The sequence below is a fragment of the Propithecus coquereli genome, unplaced genomic scaffold, assembly GCF_000956105.1.
Source record: "Propithecus coquereli isolate 6110/MARCELLA unplaced genomic scaffold, Pcoq_1.0 Scaffold362, whole genome shotgun sequence".
NCBI lineage: Eukaryota > Metazoa > Chordata > Mammalia > Primates > Indriidae > Propithecus > Propithecus coquereli.
Window position 1 is genome coordinate 1973268 of NW_012149308.1, and position 14847 is coordinate 1988114.

Here is a 14847-nt window from a genome sequence, read left to right on the forward strand (position 1 = left end):
GATTTTCAGAATTCACTATGCTTTACTTGAGTTCTCATGTTTCTCAGACCTGTTCCATACACAGTGTGGTTCACTCAAGGCGAGAAAATATTTTTCTTTCTGAGCATTTTAAAATCAAGAAATAGTTGCTTTTCCTTAGACCTCTCAACTTGCTAATACTGATTTAGAGGTCACGGAGCAACTCCTATCACCAGGACACCTCTCTTACGGAGATGATTCTAGTAGTTTTGACAGTATACATGGAAGCCCTGCTGTGTTAAGAGTTGACTATTTTTCCTGCCTGTATCAGAGACGACATGTGTTATACTCTGAAAATAAAGGCCATTCCATTAACATTCCAGTAATTTCTCTCTGCTGAAGTGTCGGGAACACCCTGCTGCACAAAATAGCAGCCAGGATCCTTTATCCTTTAAAAATTCCTCAAGCGAAATAGTCCAGGAAAGAGAACATTTAAGGAACTGACCCGCGGGAGAATAAGTTGATGAATGGTCAAGCAGGAAAGAGGCGGCAAAGGGCCAGAGCTCCTGGGCAGGTTTGGTCTCGGCATTTCCACGTCTGCCAGGCGGCTCCACCCCTGCCCTCCAGGTTCTCCTTCCCTTCTTACCTGCATTCCACAGACACTGCTACGTCTGAATGTTCGTGTCACCTCAAAATTCCTACGTTGAAACCCTAACCTCCAAGGTGATGATATTAGGAGATAGGGGCCTTGGTATGATTAACTCATGAGGTCAGAGCCCTCCTAAATGGAATTAGTGCCCTTATGAAAGAGACCCCAGAGAGCTCCCCCGTCCCTTCCACCTTGTGAAGAGGACACATCGAGAAGATGTTTGTCTATGAACCAGGAAGCAGGCCCTCACCACACGCTAAATCTGCCGGTCTCTTGATCTTGGACTTCAAAGCCTCCCTGACTGTAAGAAATACATTTCTGCTGTTTATAAGCCACCTGGTACGTGCTACTTTGTTACAGCAGCCTGAACAGACTAAGACAGACACATATTGAGCAGCTACTGTGCAACAATAAATCCAGACAGTCCTCACCTTCCAGGCAGTCTAGCAGGGGACTGCTAAGTGAACGTGAAGTGCTAGCACAGTGCAGTGAGGCACAGATCAGCATGGCCTATGACCTCACCCCATGCCATGCTCTGCTCAAACATCACCTCCTCAGAGAAGCCTTTCCTGAACACCTTATCTAGCCACTCCCCTCCACCACTCTGTCATCTGACCTGGTTTAACTTTCCTTTATAGTGCTTATCGCCACCTCATATTATACATGCCGTCCACTGTCATGGAAGCTCCCTGAGAACAGGGACTTTTGCTATAATCAACACTGCATTTTCAGCCCTGCAAACAGGGCTGGACACATACTAGATGCTCTGTATGTATCTGTTAAGTGAGTGAATGAGAGAGGTCTGCATATGATGCCCTGTGAACGCACAGAAGGGGCGAATTCGGTTCTGGCTGGCTCTGGAGATGACGGCTGAGCTGAGTCCTGAGGGATGAGCAGCTGGGCAGCTTGTTGGATGTGGGCCTGTGCAGTGCTCAGCTGTGTACATGACGCCATCCCATCTCCCTGGAGTTCCTTTAAGTAGGGACTGTTCTCAGTCATTTGGGGATTCTCAGAGGCATCTGGCACAGTGACTTGCATTCATTCATTGTGCGAATATTTAAAGCACCTACTGTGTGCCTATTACTATTTTAGATGGAGTGAAAATTAAATTTTTTTCTTCAAACTAAACTGCATAAAAAAAAGTCTGGGATTTTATTCAAGTCTCTTTGGTTAAGGAGAGCTTTTATAAAACTCAGATGATATGTCCTTCAAAATATAAAACGGTTTGAGAAACACAATCTCCTTCAAGATTTTCAACTTCAAAGAAACAGCAGAGAGCCAACTGTGAGCTTGCTTCTAAGAATCTATAAGCATATCTCAGAGATGTTGCGGGTTTGGTTCCAGACCACCACAATAAAGCAAACATTGCAATAAAGCAAGTCATGTGAATTTTTTGGTTTCCCAATACACGTAAAAACTATGTTTACAATATATTGTAGTATATTAAGTATGCAATATCATTCTGTCTTTTAAAAACTATATACTTAGTTTAAAAATACTTTATTGCTAAAACATGCTAATAATCATCTGAGCCTTCAGCGAGTCATAACATTTTTGCTGGTGGAGGGTCTTGCCTCAATGTTGATGGCTGCTGACTATATTAGGGTGGTGGTTGCTGAAGATTAAGGCAGCTGTGGCCATTTCTTAAAATAATACAATAATGAAGTTTGCCACATTGATTGATTCTTCCTTTCATGAAAGATTTCCCCATAGCATGAATGCTGTTTGATAGCATTGTACCCACAGTCCAACTTCTTTCAAAACTGGAGTCAATCCTCTCAAACCCTGACAGTGCTTTATCAACTACGTTTATGTAATATTCTAGATCCTTTGTTGTCATTTCAACAACATTCACAGCATCTTTACCAGGATAGATAGATTCCATCTCAAGAAACCACTTTCTTTGCTCATCCACAAGAAGCAACTCCTCCTCGGTTCAAGTTTGATCATGAGATTGCAGCAATTCAATCACATCTTCAGACTTCACTTCCAATTCTAGTTCTCTTGCTATTTCCACCACATCTGGAGTGACTATCTCCACTGAAGTCTTGAACCCCTCAGTCATCCATGACAGCTGGAATCCACTTCTTCCAAACTCCTGTTAATGTTGATATTTTGACTTCGTCCCATGAATCACAAATATTCCTAATGGCATCTAGATTGGGGAGGGGTGGCGTAGGCAATGCAAGACTGTCTTTTCTGCCCCCAATGTTAAAGCCTATCAGGGAAATTTAACAAAGAGATTGAAATAATAAAAAAACTCAAGCAGAAATTCTGGAACTGAAGAATTCAATCAACAAACTGAGGAATACTTCAGAGTCTTTCAACAGCAGAAATGACCAAGTAGAAGAAATAATTAGTGAACTTGAACACAGGCTACTTGAAAATAAACAGTCACAAGATAAAAAAATAAAAATAAAAAAGAATGAAGCACACCTAGAAAACAGCCTCAAAAGGGCAAATCTAAGAGTTATCGGCCCTAAAGAAGAGGCAGAGAGAGACTGGGGTAGAAAGTTTATTCAAACAAATAATAACATTCAAGTGCAGATGTCTTTATGATAGAATGTCTTTTTTTTTTCCTTTGGGAAATACCCCGTAGTCAGATTGCTGGATCAAATGGTAGCTCTATTTTTAGTTCTGTGGATTAATAAAGTGGTATATGTATACCATGGAGTACTACTCAGCCATAAAAAACAATGGTAAACTAATACCCTTTGTATTATCCTAGATGGAGCTGGAGCCCATTTTTCGAAGTAAAGTATCACAAGAATGGAAAAACAAACACCACATGTACTCACCATTAAATTGGCACTAATTGATCAACACTTATGTGCACATATGGAAGTAACATTCATCAGGTGTTGGACAGGTGGGAGGGGGAGGAGGGGATGGGTAAATTCACACCTAATGGGTGCGGTGTGCACTGTCTGGGGAATGGACATGCTTGTAGCTCTGACTTGGGCAGCGCAAAGGCAATATGTAACCTAAACATTTGTACCTCCGTAATCTTCTGAAATTAAAAAAAAAAGAAATAATAACCGAGAACTTCCCAAACCCAGAGAAATGTATCAATTATTCAGGTACAAGAAGGTCACAGAACACTAAGCAGATTTAACCCAAACAAGACTACCTCAAGGCATTTAATAATAATCAAGCTCCCAAAGGTCATGGATAAAGAAAAGGTCCTAAGGGATGCAAGAAAAAAAGAAAAGAATAACATATAAAGGAGCTCCAATACATCTGGCAGCAGACTTCTCAGTGGAAACCTTACAGGCCAGGAGAGAGTGGCATGACATAGTCAAAGTGCTGAAGGAAAAAAAACCTTAACCTTAAAATATCATATCCTGACAAAAATATCCTTCAAACATGAAGGAGAAATAAAGACTTTCCCAGACGAATGAAAGCTGAGGGATGTCATCAACACCAGACCTGTCCTACAAGAAATGCTAAAAAGAGTTCTTCGATATGAAAGGCAAGGACAGTAATGAACAGTAAGAAAACATCTGAAGGTATACAACTCGCTGGTAACAGTAAGGACACAAACACAGAATACTCTAGTGCTGTAAATGCAGTGTATAAACCACTTATATCTTCAGTAGGAAGATTAAAAGATAAACCTATCAAAAATAACTACAACAAGTTTTTGAGAGACGGTATAAAAAGATACAGATGTAAACAACAAAATGTTAAAAAATGCGGGGTGCAGTTACAGTGTAGAATTTCTGTTAGATTTCTCTTTGCTTGTTTGTTTGTAAGAGTTGTCATATGTTTAAAATAATTAGTTATAAAATGTTTTTTGAAAGCCTCATGGTAACCTCAAATCAAAAAACGTACAACAGATACACAAAAAATAAAAAGCAAGAAATTAAAACACTGTACCAGAGAAAAATAACTTTTAACAAAGGAAGGAAGGAAGGAAGGGAGGACCACAAAACAACCAGGAATCAAATAATAACATGGCACCAAGTCCTTACCTATCAATAATAACACTGAATGTGAATCGACTAAACTTTCCAGTCAAAAGACACAGAGGGGCTGAATGGATAAAAAACAAGACCCAACTATATGTTGTTTATAAGAAGCCTACTTCACCTACAAAGACAAATACAGACTTAAAATAAAGGGTTGGGAAAAGATATTCCATGCAAATGGAAACTAAAAAAGAGCAGAAGTAGCTACACTTACATAAGATAAAATAGACTTTAAGGAAAAAGCTGTAAAAAGAGACAAAGAAGGTCATTATATAATGATTAAGTCGTCAATTTAGCAAGAGGATATAATAATTCTAAATATATATGCACCCAACACTGGAGCACCCAAGATATATAAAGCAAATACTATCAGAGCTAAAGAGAGCGATAGACTCCAATACAATAATTGCTGGAGATGTCAACATTCCACTTTCAGCATTGGACAGATCATCTAGAGAGAAAATTAACAAAAAAACATTGGACTTAATCTTCACTCTAGACCAAATGGACCTAATAGATATTTACAGAATGTTTCATCCAACAGCTGCAGAATACACACTCTTCTCCTCAGTTCATGGATCATTCCCAAGAATAGGCCATATGTCAGGACACAAAACAAGTCTTCAAAAATTAAAAAAATTGAAATCCTACCAAGTATTTTCTCCGACCACAATGGAATAAAACTAGAAATTAATAACAAGAGGAACACTGGAAACTATACAAACACATGGAAATTAAACAATATGCTCCCAAATGGCCAGTGAGTCAGTGAAGAGCTTAAAAAGGAAATTAAAAATTTCTCAAAACAAATTAAAATGAAAATACAACATATCAAAACTCATGGGATACAGCAAAAGCAGTAATAAGAGGACTGTTTATAGCAATAAATGCCTACATCAACAGGGCAGAAAAGCTTCAAATAAACCACCTAATGATGCATCTCAAAGAACAAGAAAAACAAGAGCAAACCAAACCCAAAATTAGAAGAAAACAAATAATAACAACTGGAGCAGACATAAATGAAATTGAAACAAAAAAATACAAAATATCAATGAAATGAAAAGTTGGTTCTTGAAAAGATAAAGAAAATTGACACACCTTTAGCCAGCCTAAGAAAAAAAAGAGCCAAATAAATGAAATCAGAGATGAACAATGAGACATTTCAACTGAAAGTGCAGAACTTTAAAGAATCATTAGAGACTATTATGAGTGGCTATATGCCAAGAAATTGGAAAATGCAGAAGAAATGAAAAAATTCCTAGACACATAAAGCCTACCAAGATTGAACCAGGAAGAAATCCAAAACCCGAATAAACCAGTAACAAGTAACAAGATAGAAGCAGTAATAAAAAGTCTCCCATCACAGAAAAGTCCAAGACCTGATGGCTTTACGGCTGAATTCTACAAAGCATTCAAAGAACTAATACCAATCCTACTTAGACTATTTCAAAAAATCATGAAGGAGGGGATACTCCCAAACTCATTCTATGAGGCCTATATCAGCCTGATAACAAAACCAGACAAAGACATAACAAAAAAAAAAGAAAACTATAGGCCAAAATTGCTGATGAACATAGATGCAAAAATCTTAACAGAATACTAGCAAACAGAATTCAACAACACATATTATTCATTATGATTAAGTGGGATTCGTCCAGGGATTCGAGGATGGTTCCACATATGCAAATCAATGTGATACATCATATCAAAAAAGGACAAAAACCATATGATTATTTCAATTGATGCTGAAAAAGCATTTGATAAAATTCAACATCCCTTCATGATAAAAACTGTCAAAAAACTGGGTATAGAAGGAACTTAGCTCAACATGATAAAAGCCATATATGACAGACTCACAGCTAGTATCATACAGAATAGGGTAAAACTGAAAGCCTTTCCTCTAAGATATGGAACAAGATAAGGATGCCCACTTTCACCACTGTTATTCAACGTAGTACTGTAGTACTGGAAGTTCTGGCTGGAGCAATCAGACAAGAGAAACAAAGGGCATCCAACTTGGAAAGGAAGAAGTCAAATTATCCTTGTTTGCAGACAGTATGATCTTATATCTAGAGAAACCTAGAGACTCCACAAAAAAACTAGTAGAACTGATAAATTCAGTAAAATTGTAGAATACAAAATCAACATACAAAAATCAGTAGCATTTCTATATGCCAACAGCAAACAACCTGAAAAAGAAACCATGAAAGTAATTCCATTTACAATAGCTACAAATACAATAAAATACCTAGGAATAAACTTAATCAAAGAAGTGAAAGATTTCTACAATGAAAACTGTAAAACATTGATGAAAGAAATTAAAGAGGACACATATAAAAAAAGGAAGGATATTCCATAATCATGGTTTTGAAGAATCGATATTGTTAAAATGTCCATACTACCCATAGCAATCTACAGATTCAATGCAATCCCCATCAAAATATCAATGACATTCTTTAAAGAAATAGAAAAAATAACCCTAAAATTTACATGGAACCACAAAAGACCCAGAATAGCCAAAGCCATCCTGAGCAAAAAGAACAAAACTGGAGGAATCACATTTCCTCAGTTCAAATTATACAACAGAGCTATAGTAACCAAAACAGCATGGTACTGGCATAAAAACAGACACATGGACCAATGGAACAGAACAGAGAACCCAGAACTATATCCACACATCTATAGTGAACTTATCTTCAACAAAGATGCCAAGAATATACACTGGGAAAAGGAAAGTCTCTTCAATGAATGGTGCTGAGAAAACTGGATATCTGTATACAGAAGAGTGAAACTAGGCCCTTATCTCTCACTGTATATAAGAATTAAATCAAAATGGATTAAAGACTTAAATCTAAGACCTGAAACTATGAAACTACTAAAAGAAAACATTGGAGAAATGCTTCAGGACATTGGTCTGGGCAAGAACTTCTTGAGTAATATCCGCAAAGCACAGGAAACCAAAGCAAAATTGGACAAATGGGATCACATCAAGCTAAAAGCTTCTGCGCAGCAAAGGAAATACCAACAAAGTGAAGAGATAATCCAAAGAATAGGAGAAAATATTCACAAATTATTCATCCAACAAGGGATTAATAACCAGAATATATAAGGAACTCCAACAACTCAATAGGAAAAAAAATCAAATAATCCAATTAAAAAATGGGCAAAGGATCTGAATAGACATTTCTCAAAAGAAGACATACAAATGGTCAACAGGTATATGAAAAAATGCTCGACATCATTAGTTATCAGAGAAATACAAATCAAAACTACAATGAGATATCATCTCACCCCAGTTAAAATGGCTTTTATCCAAAGACAGGCAATAATGAACACTGGTGAGGATGTGGAGGAAGGGAAACTCTCGTATACTGTTGGTTAGAATGTAAATTAGTGTAACCACTATGGAGAACAGTATGGAGGCTCCTCAAAAAACTAAAAATAGAATTACCATATGACCCAGAAATCCCACTCCTAGGTACATATCAAAAAGAAGGGAATTAAGTCTATCAGAAAGATATTTGCATTCCCATGTTTATTGCAGCATTATTCACAATAGCCAAGATTTGGAATCAACCTAAGTGTCCATCATTGGATGAATGGATAAAGAAATTGTAGTACATATACACAATGGAATATTATATAGCCATAAAAATGAATGAAATCCTTCCATTTGCAACAACATGGATAGAACTGGAGAACATTATTGTTAAGTGAAATAAGGAAAGCACAGAAAAACAAATCTCGCATGTTTTCATTCATATATGGGAGCTACATATTAAAAACAACTGAGCTCATGGAGACAGTAGAATGAAGGTTAACAGAGGCTGGGCAGGATAGCAGGGAGCAGGGGATAAAGTGGGGATAGTCAATGGGGGCAAAAATATAGTTAGAATGAACAATATCTGAGAGCACAACAAAGTGACTATAATCAACAATAAGTTAGGCTACACTTAAAATAACTAAAAGAGTGGAATTGGAATGTTCCTAACACAAAGAATTGATAAAAGCCTGAGGTGATGGATACTCCTGCTCCCAAAAAAGACAACTTCCACTTGGATACCTTCCCCTTGGATGCCAATGTTGATAAAAAAAAAAAAAAAACCCAAAAAACTGTAACAATCAACAGTGAGTAAACTATAACAGCGGCAGTAAGGTGAGAGACATATTACCCTTTCCATCTTCTTTCTTCACATACTAACACACTGGAAGATCTAGAGACCCAGTAGAGAAGGGGAACAGAAGTTTAAAAAAGAAATGCTCCCTCCTAATGAAGCCTGGGCTACTGGCTCTAGAAAAAAGGGAAAGGAAGCACTTCAAGTTGGATATAATATTGCAGTTTTAAATTAGACCAGAATGAATATTTTAATACCCAAAAGTACACAGAACGTTAACAAATCTGAAATCTGCCCAGAAAAAGCAGCTTGGCAAAGCATGGTTGAAGGAAGTGTTTGTAGGAAAATAAAACCATGTCATATTTGTACCTCTATTAAAAAAAAAAAAAAGACTTGAAAGTCAAAATGACTCCTTGATCCATGGAGTGCAGAATGGATGTTGTGTTAGCAGGCATGAAAACATTGTAATCCCCTTGTACGTCTCCATTAGGGCTCTTAGGTAACTAGGTGCATTGTCCACAAGCAGTAATATTTTGAAAGGACTCTTTTTTTCTGAGCAGCAGGTCTCAACAGTGAGCTTAAAATATTCAGTAAACCATGCTGTAAACAGATGTGCTGTCATCTAGGCTTTGTTGTTCCATATACAGAGCACAGTCAGAATATGTTAGAGTAGCTTTAGTATCATTCTTGGGGGTCCTAGGATTTTCAGAATGGTCAATGAACATTGGTTTCTACCTAAAGTCACCAGCTGCGTTACCCCCTAACAAGAGAGTCAGCCTTGTCCTTTCAAGCTTTGAAGCCAGGCATTGACTTTTCCTCTTTAGCTATGAAAGTCTTAGATGGCATCTTCCTCCAATAGAAGGCTGTTTCATTTACATTGAAAATCTTTTGTTTAGTGTGGCCACCTTCATCAATTATCTTAGCTAGAGCCTCTGGATAACTTGGTGCCACTTCTATATCTTGTACTTTTATGTTATGGAAACGGTTTCTTCCCTTAAACCCCAGGAACCATCCTCTGCTATCTTCAGATATTTCTTCTGTAGCTTCCTCACCACTCTCGGCCTTCACAGAATTGAAGAGAATTTAGGCCTTGCTCTGTATTAGGCTTTGGCTTAAGGGAATGTTGTAGCTGGTTTGATCTTCTATCCAGACCACTTAAACTTTCTCCATATGAGCAATAACAGTGTTTTGCTTTCTTGACATTCATGTGTTCACTGGAGTAGCACTTTTAATATTCTTCAAGAACTTTTCCTTTGCATTCACAGCTTGGCTAATATTTGGTACGAGAGGCCTAGCTTTCAGCTTTATCTTGCCTTTTGACATGGCTTCCTCACCAAGCTTAATCATTTCTAGATTTTGATTTAAAGTGAAGGATGGGACTCTTTCTTTCACTTGAACACTCAGAGGACATTTGTAGGGTTATTAATTGGCCTAATTTCAATATTGTATCTCAGGGAATAGTAAGGTCCAAGGAGAGGGAGACAGATAGAGGAATGGCTGGTCAGTGGAACAGTTAGAACACGCGCAACATTGATCAATTAAGTTCACTGTCATATCATAGGCGCAGTTCATGGTGCCCCAAAACAGTTACAGTAGTAACATCAAAGATCACTGATCACTATAACAGATATAATAATGATGAACAAGTTTGATATATTGCAAGAATTATCAAAATGTGACACAGAGACACGAGTGAGCACGTGCTATTAGAAAAATGGCGCTGATAGACTTGCTTGACATAAAGTTGCCACAGACCTTCGATTTGTAAAAAACCCAGTATCTGCAAAGTACAATAAAGCAAAGCACAATGAAACTAGGTATGCCTGTAGCTCTCATTTCTATAGAAGGTAATACCTCCCTTGTTCATCTCAGTGAAATTTACAATAATAATGATGAAACCTCCAAGATACTATCCATGCAGGGATCAGGAGTCTATATCCAGGAAAAGAGAGGGTAGGGATCAGGAGTCTATATCCAGGAAAAGAGAGGGTAGAACCTAGAAATGCCCCAGTATGAACTAGGCTTCTCTTTCTGTTAATGTAAATGTCCCAAATTAACACCAGAGTAATAACACATGGGTGGAGGCTGAAAAGGCTCAGAAAAAAAGGGATATAGAGATTATAGAGCCCACATAATAAATTTAAAGAGGTTGCAAGGGAACAATACCAGAGACAGGCATACTAGCACAGAAAGGATGTAATGAACTAAAATAGATAAATAAATAAAAACATGCTATTAATTCAGTGATGTGCTATGAAAGGATTTTCCCTGTGTGGGACAGAGACATCAATAGCAGGTATGAGTAGTCTGTAAAACCCATGGTGATCTCTGAGAAAAATAATAGTGAAAAAGTCTCTGTTAGAAAGCAACACATTAGAAATAAGACCTAATGTCACCTTGAAATATTTTTAACAAATTCCCAAGTGTTCATTAAAGTTGTGTTTTATCCTATATTCTCTGAACTAAACTGATGTACTTTAACCAAGGTTTATATGGTTCTCTCTATATAAAAACCTTTCCATTTTCCCAAATTAAATCATATTTCTCTTTCTCTTTCAGTCCTACTGAAGATATTTCCATTGTACTGCTGGACTGAGTATTTACTGAGTCACTCATCAGTTACTAGTAGTAAAATATTTTAATGACTTAAGACAGTGACAATTATTGTAAATTTGTTTTTCAGTTACATGGTTTCATTGGTGAGTTTACCCAATCCCTAACGAAAAAGAGCCAGGCATATGGTGGTGCATGCATGTAGTCCCAGCTACTTGGGAGGCTGAAGCAGGAGGGTCGCTTGAGCCCAGGAGTGTGAGGCTGCAGTGCGCTATGATCAAACCTGTGAACAGTCACTGTATTCTAGCCTGGGCAACAAAGCAAGACCCTGTCTCTAAATAAAAAATTATATGTGTGTGTATAATACACATTTGCTACCAGGGGCGGCAGCTCACGCCTGTAATCCTAGCACTCTGGGAGGCCAACGCGGGAGGATTGCTTGAGCTCAGGAGTTCAAGACCAGCCTGAGCAAGAGTGAAACCCTGTCTCAAAAAAAAAAAAATTAAAAAAATAAATAAATACACATTTGCTTCATTAAAAAAACCATATTGCTGATCATGGCTGACGAGTTATTACTGTGTCTCTGTTAAAGAGACAGAAAACGAGGTTGAGGGGCGCGGGCAGCATGTGAGCAGGAGCCCAAGTACAATGGAATCACTTCAATCCAGATACAATCAAAGGAGAAAGAAGGAGAATGCCAGAAAAGCAGAATGGAATTCGCAGATCTAAAGAGAAAATGCTGAACGCATCACCTTGGAAAGTAAGAGTTGCGTATTCACCAGGGAATAAACCCCTTAAGGGCCCATCATTTGCCCAGAAAATACACAGAGAGTCAAGACAGGTAACTCAAAGGCCAGCATTTCTCTCGCTCGCCTCTTCTGGCTGGCCATGCCTCATGGGACAGCAGGAGCCATAACGCTGGATGGCACAAAGCCCCACCAAACTGACTCTCAATTGTCAGACTGTCTGGCAAAGGGGAGGGATGCTTACTTGGGTATCACGGGAGAAGATGACCTCTTAGTAACGCCTCCGGAAAACTCGCATCTTCTCAGAGGGGATCCAAGGCCACCAGTGGGAGTGGAAGTTGTCACTCGCTGCCCCCTCTTCTTCTCCGTCTGTAGGGGACACAGAACAGGATAGCCACAGTCCATGACTGGCACTACCCCCCCCAGTTTCTAAAAACAATACTCCAGATAAAACAATGCATAGTTTTCTTTTAGAGGGATTGATATGAAGCTACGATGCTTCACATGATGGGAATCTTTGCAGGGAGGCACTATGAGCTCATCACGTTTAGGTTACCCAGTAATGCCAGGCACAGTGGCATGTGCCTATAACCCCAGCTACTCAGGAGGCTGAGGTGGGAGGATCGCTCGCGCCCAGGAGTTGGAGACCAGCCTGGGCAACACGGTGAGACCCTATCTCTAAATAAATTAATTACATAATAGGTTTAAATAATTTTCAGCCTCAAAATGCAGAGATTTTGTTCTCCTCATTATCTTGCAAAGAACTAACAACAGAACCATACTATGGTACTGGACATACAGGAAGTGGAAGGAGTACAAAGATGTAAAATCACTACAGAAAATTATGAGCGGGTGAGATGTGGTTATAACATCCAAGACAGTGGGCTGTGGACACTGACAGTACGCATGGTATTATGGGGACTGCAACCCCACCCGGTCCTCTACGTCTTCCCCATCACCTCCCCTGACAGAAGGCAGAAGAGAATGGACACTGGTGCTGAGCCCACCGAAGGCGCTCCCTATCACACTTTCCTGCAGTAAATCCTCCTGCGGCCCCCACACCCACATCCGTCAATCCCCTCCTACGATAATCCACCCTACAGAGCCTGAAACGTGCGTTTCTCTTTTAAAAAGCTCGGGGCCACGATGGATTTGTAAAGAAAATACGGTATTACGAAATGCCCAATAGTATAGTCATGTGGCATTTTTAAAATAAGTGCACACATTATTTCATACTCCCTTCAATAGGTGAAGCTTAATTCTTCCCTCCCACTGAGTGCGGGTTGATCTGAGTGGCTTTTAGTGAGCAGCACGTGGCAGAAGTGACAGGTTGGGCATAAAAGGCATTGCAGCTTCCCCCTTGCACTCTCTTGGATCCCTTGCTTTGGGGGAAGCCAGCTGCCACATTTGGACACTCAAGCAGCCTTACGGGCAGGCCCACAGAGTGATGGGCTGAGGCCTCCTGCCAACAGCCACGAGTGAGCCGTCCAAGAGGCCCAGTCAAGCTTTCGGAGGATGCAGCCCTGGCCACCGTCTTGACCACACCTTCATGAAAGACCCTGTAGCAGAACCACCCAGCTAAGTCACTCTCGGTTTCTGACCCAAAGAACCTGTGAGTTAATATTTGTTGTTCTAAGTTGCCAAGGTTTGAGGTAATTTGTTATGCAGCAATTGATAACTAACAAAAGTAGCACGGCATATGTAATATGTAAATAAACATACATAAGTGGGGCACCTGCTCAACATTTACTTTACGATGGTGTCAGCACGCCATCACAGATGTTTAAAGACTGCTGTTGTCGGTGAAAATCCACCTAGAACCTCGGTTCTAGTTACCCTCAGAGGCAAGACTAGCTCAGAATCAGATATCTGCAAAGCAGCAGAGAAGATACTTGGAACATTTCTTCTCACCCTGTCCTCTGGAGGGCAGGCTATAATAACAAGGACATCATTAAGAATTTGCTCCAAGCCACCAAGATTTAGGAGGGTCCAAAAAGTTAGATGATTTTGAAAGGTTAGGGAAAATTTTAAAGCAAATCTATTCTTCCCTTTGAGCAGACCCCGGATGGAGACTGATGCAAACAGAGACCCCAGGTGATCGCAGGAAGTAATCACATTGTCGGATAAACCACAGTCTGGAGGAGCGGGCAGGTGGGTGGGTTTAAACCTACCGGAGAGGCCTCTGCTCCTGCAGGGGTTCCTTTTCCAGCATCTCCCGCGCCAGATGTAGATGTAGCCTTCTTCCTCTCAGTGTTTCGAGTGGGAGAAGACTTGTAGGAAGATTTAAGAGAGCCAGCAGGAGCTATACGAGGACAGGTATGAAACACTAGAAAGTTACAGTTATAACAGCCACAGAGACAGGGAGTGCAGATGGAAAAGGCAGGGAGAGCAGGGAGTTGGGAAGAACACACATTTCTGTTAAAATGGGACCTGGGCAATCCATATTCTCAAAATACCATACTTTATTATTGTACACAGAATGGATCCTACCCTAAAAAAGGCTCCCATACTCAAGAGTCAAGTTCATTTCGGGGGTTAAAAGTCTGCACTTTGGAGTCAGACAGACCTGTACTGCCGCCTCATAGCTGGATCACCTTGGGCAGGTTACTTAACCTCTCCAAACATCAACTGCCTTGTGTGCAGTAAAGAGTTACCACAGCAGGCCTGACTGCTTCCTTTAAAAGGCCCGCTTACAAGGCTGGCCCCTGGCTGGCATCTGGGGACGTGGATCTCAGGAGGGTTCCCTCCATTAACTGATGAGTGCAGAAACTGTTTGTGTAAATAATATGGTTTATGCTGAACACTTGCTTTCCTTTGGGGAGTCCGGAATTTGGGTGTGTGCCTGGGAGGGGATG

At 39.7% G+C, this 14847-nt stretch overlaps 1 protein-coding gene across 4 annotated transcripts in view; it reads right to left on the reverse strand.

Moving 5' to 3' along the window:
* The window catches only part of MAP7D2 (MAP7 domain containing 2), a 102389-nt gene that overhangs the window by 23105 nt on the left and 64437 nt on the right, over positions 1 to 14847 (reverse strand). For 2 of the 4 annotated variants that reach the window (XM_012651681.1, XM_012651683.1), the window contains exons 5-6: positions 14164 to 14294; positions 12237 to 12361 (exon numbers count right to left, since the gene is read on the reverse strand). In XM_012651681.1, the coding sequence (XP_012507135.1) occupies positions 12237 to 12361; positions 14164 to 14294 (256 nt within the window). Of the gene's footprint in view, positions 1 to 12236; positions 12362 to 14163; positions 14319 to 14847 lie in introns of all 4 variants that reach the window. The other 2 variants (XM_012651680.1, XM_012651679.1) reach the window with 1 other exon arrangement.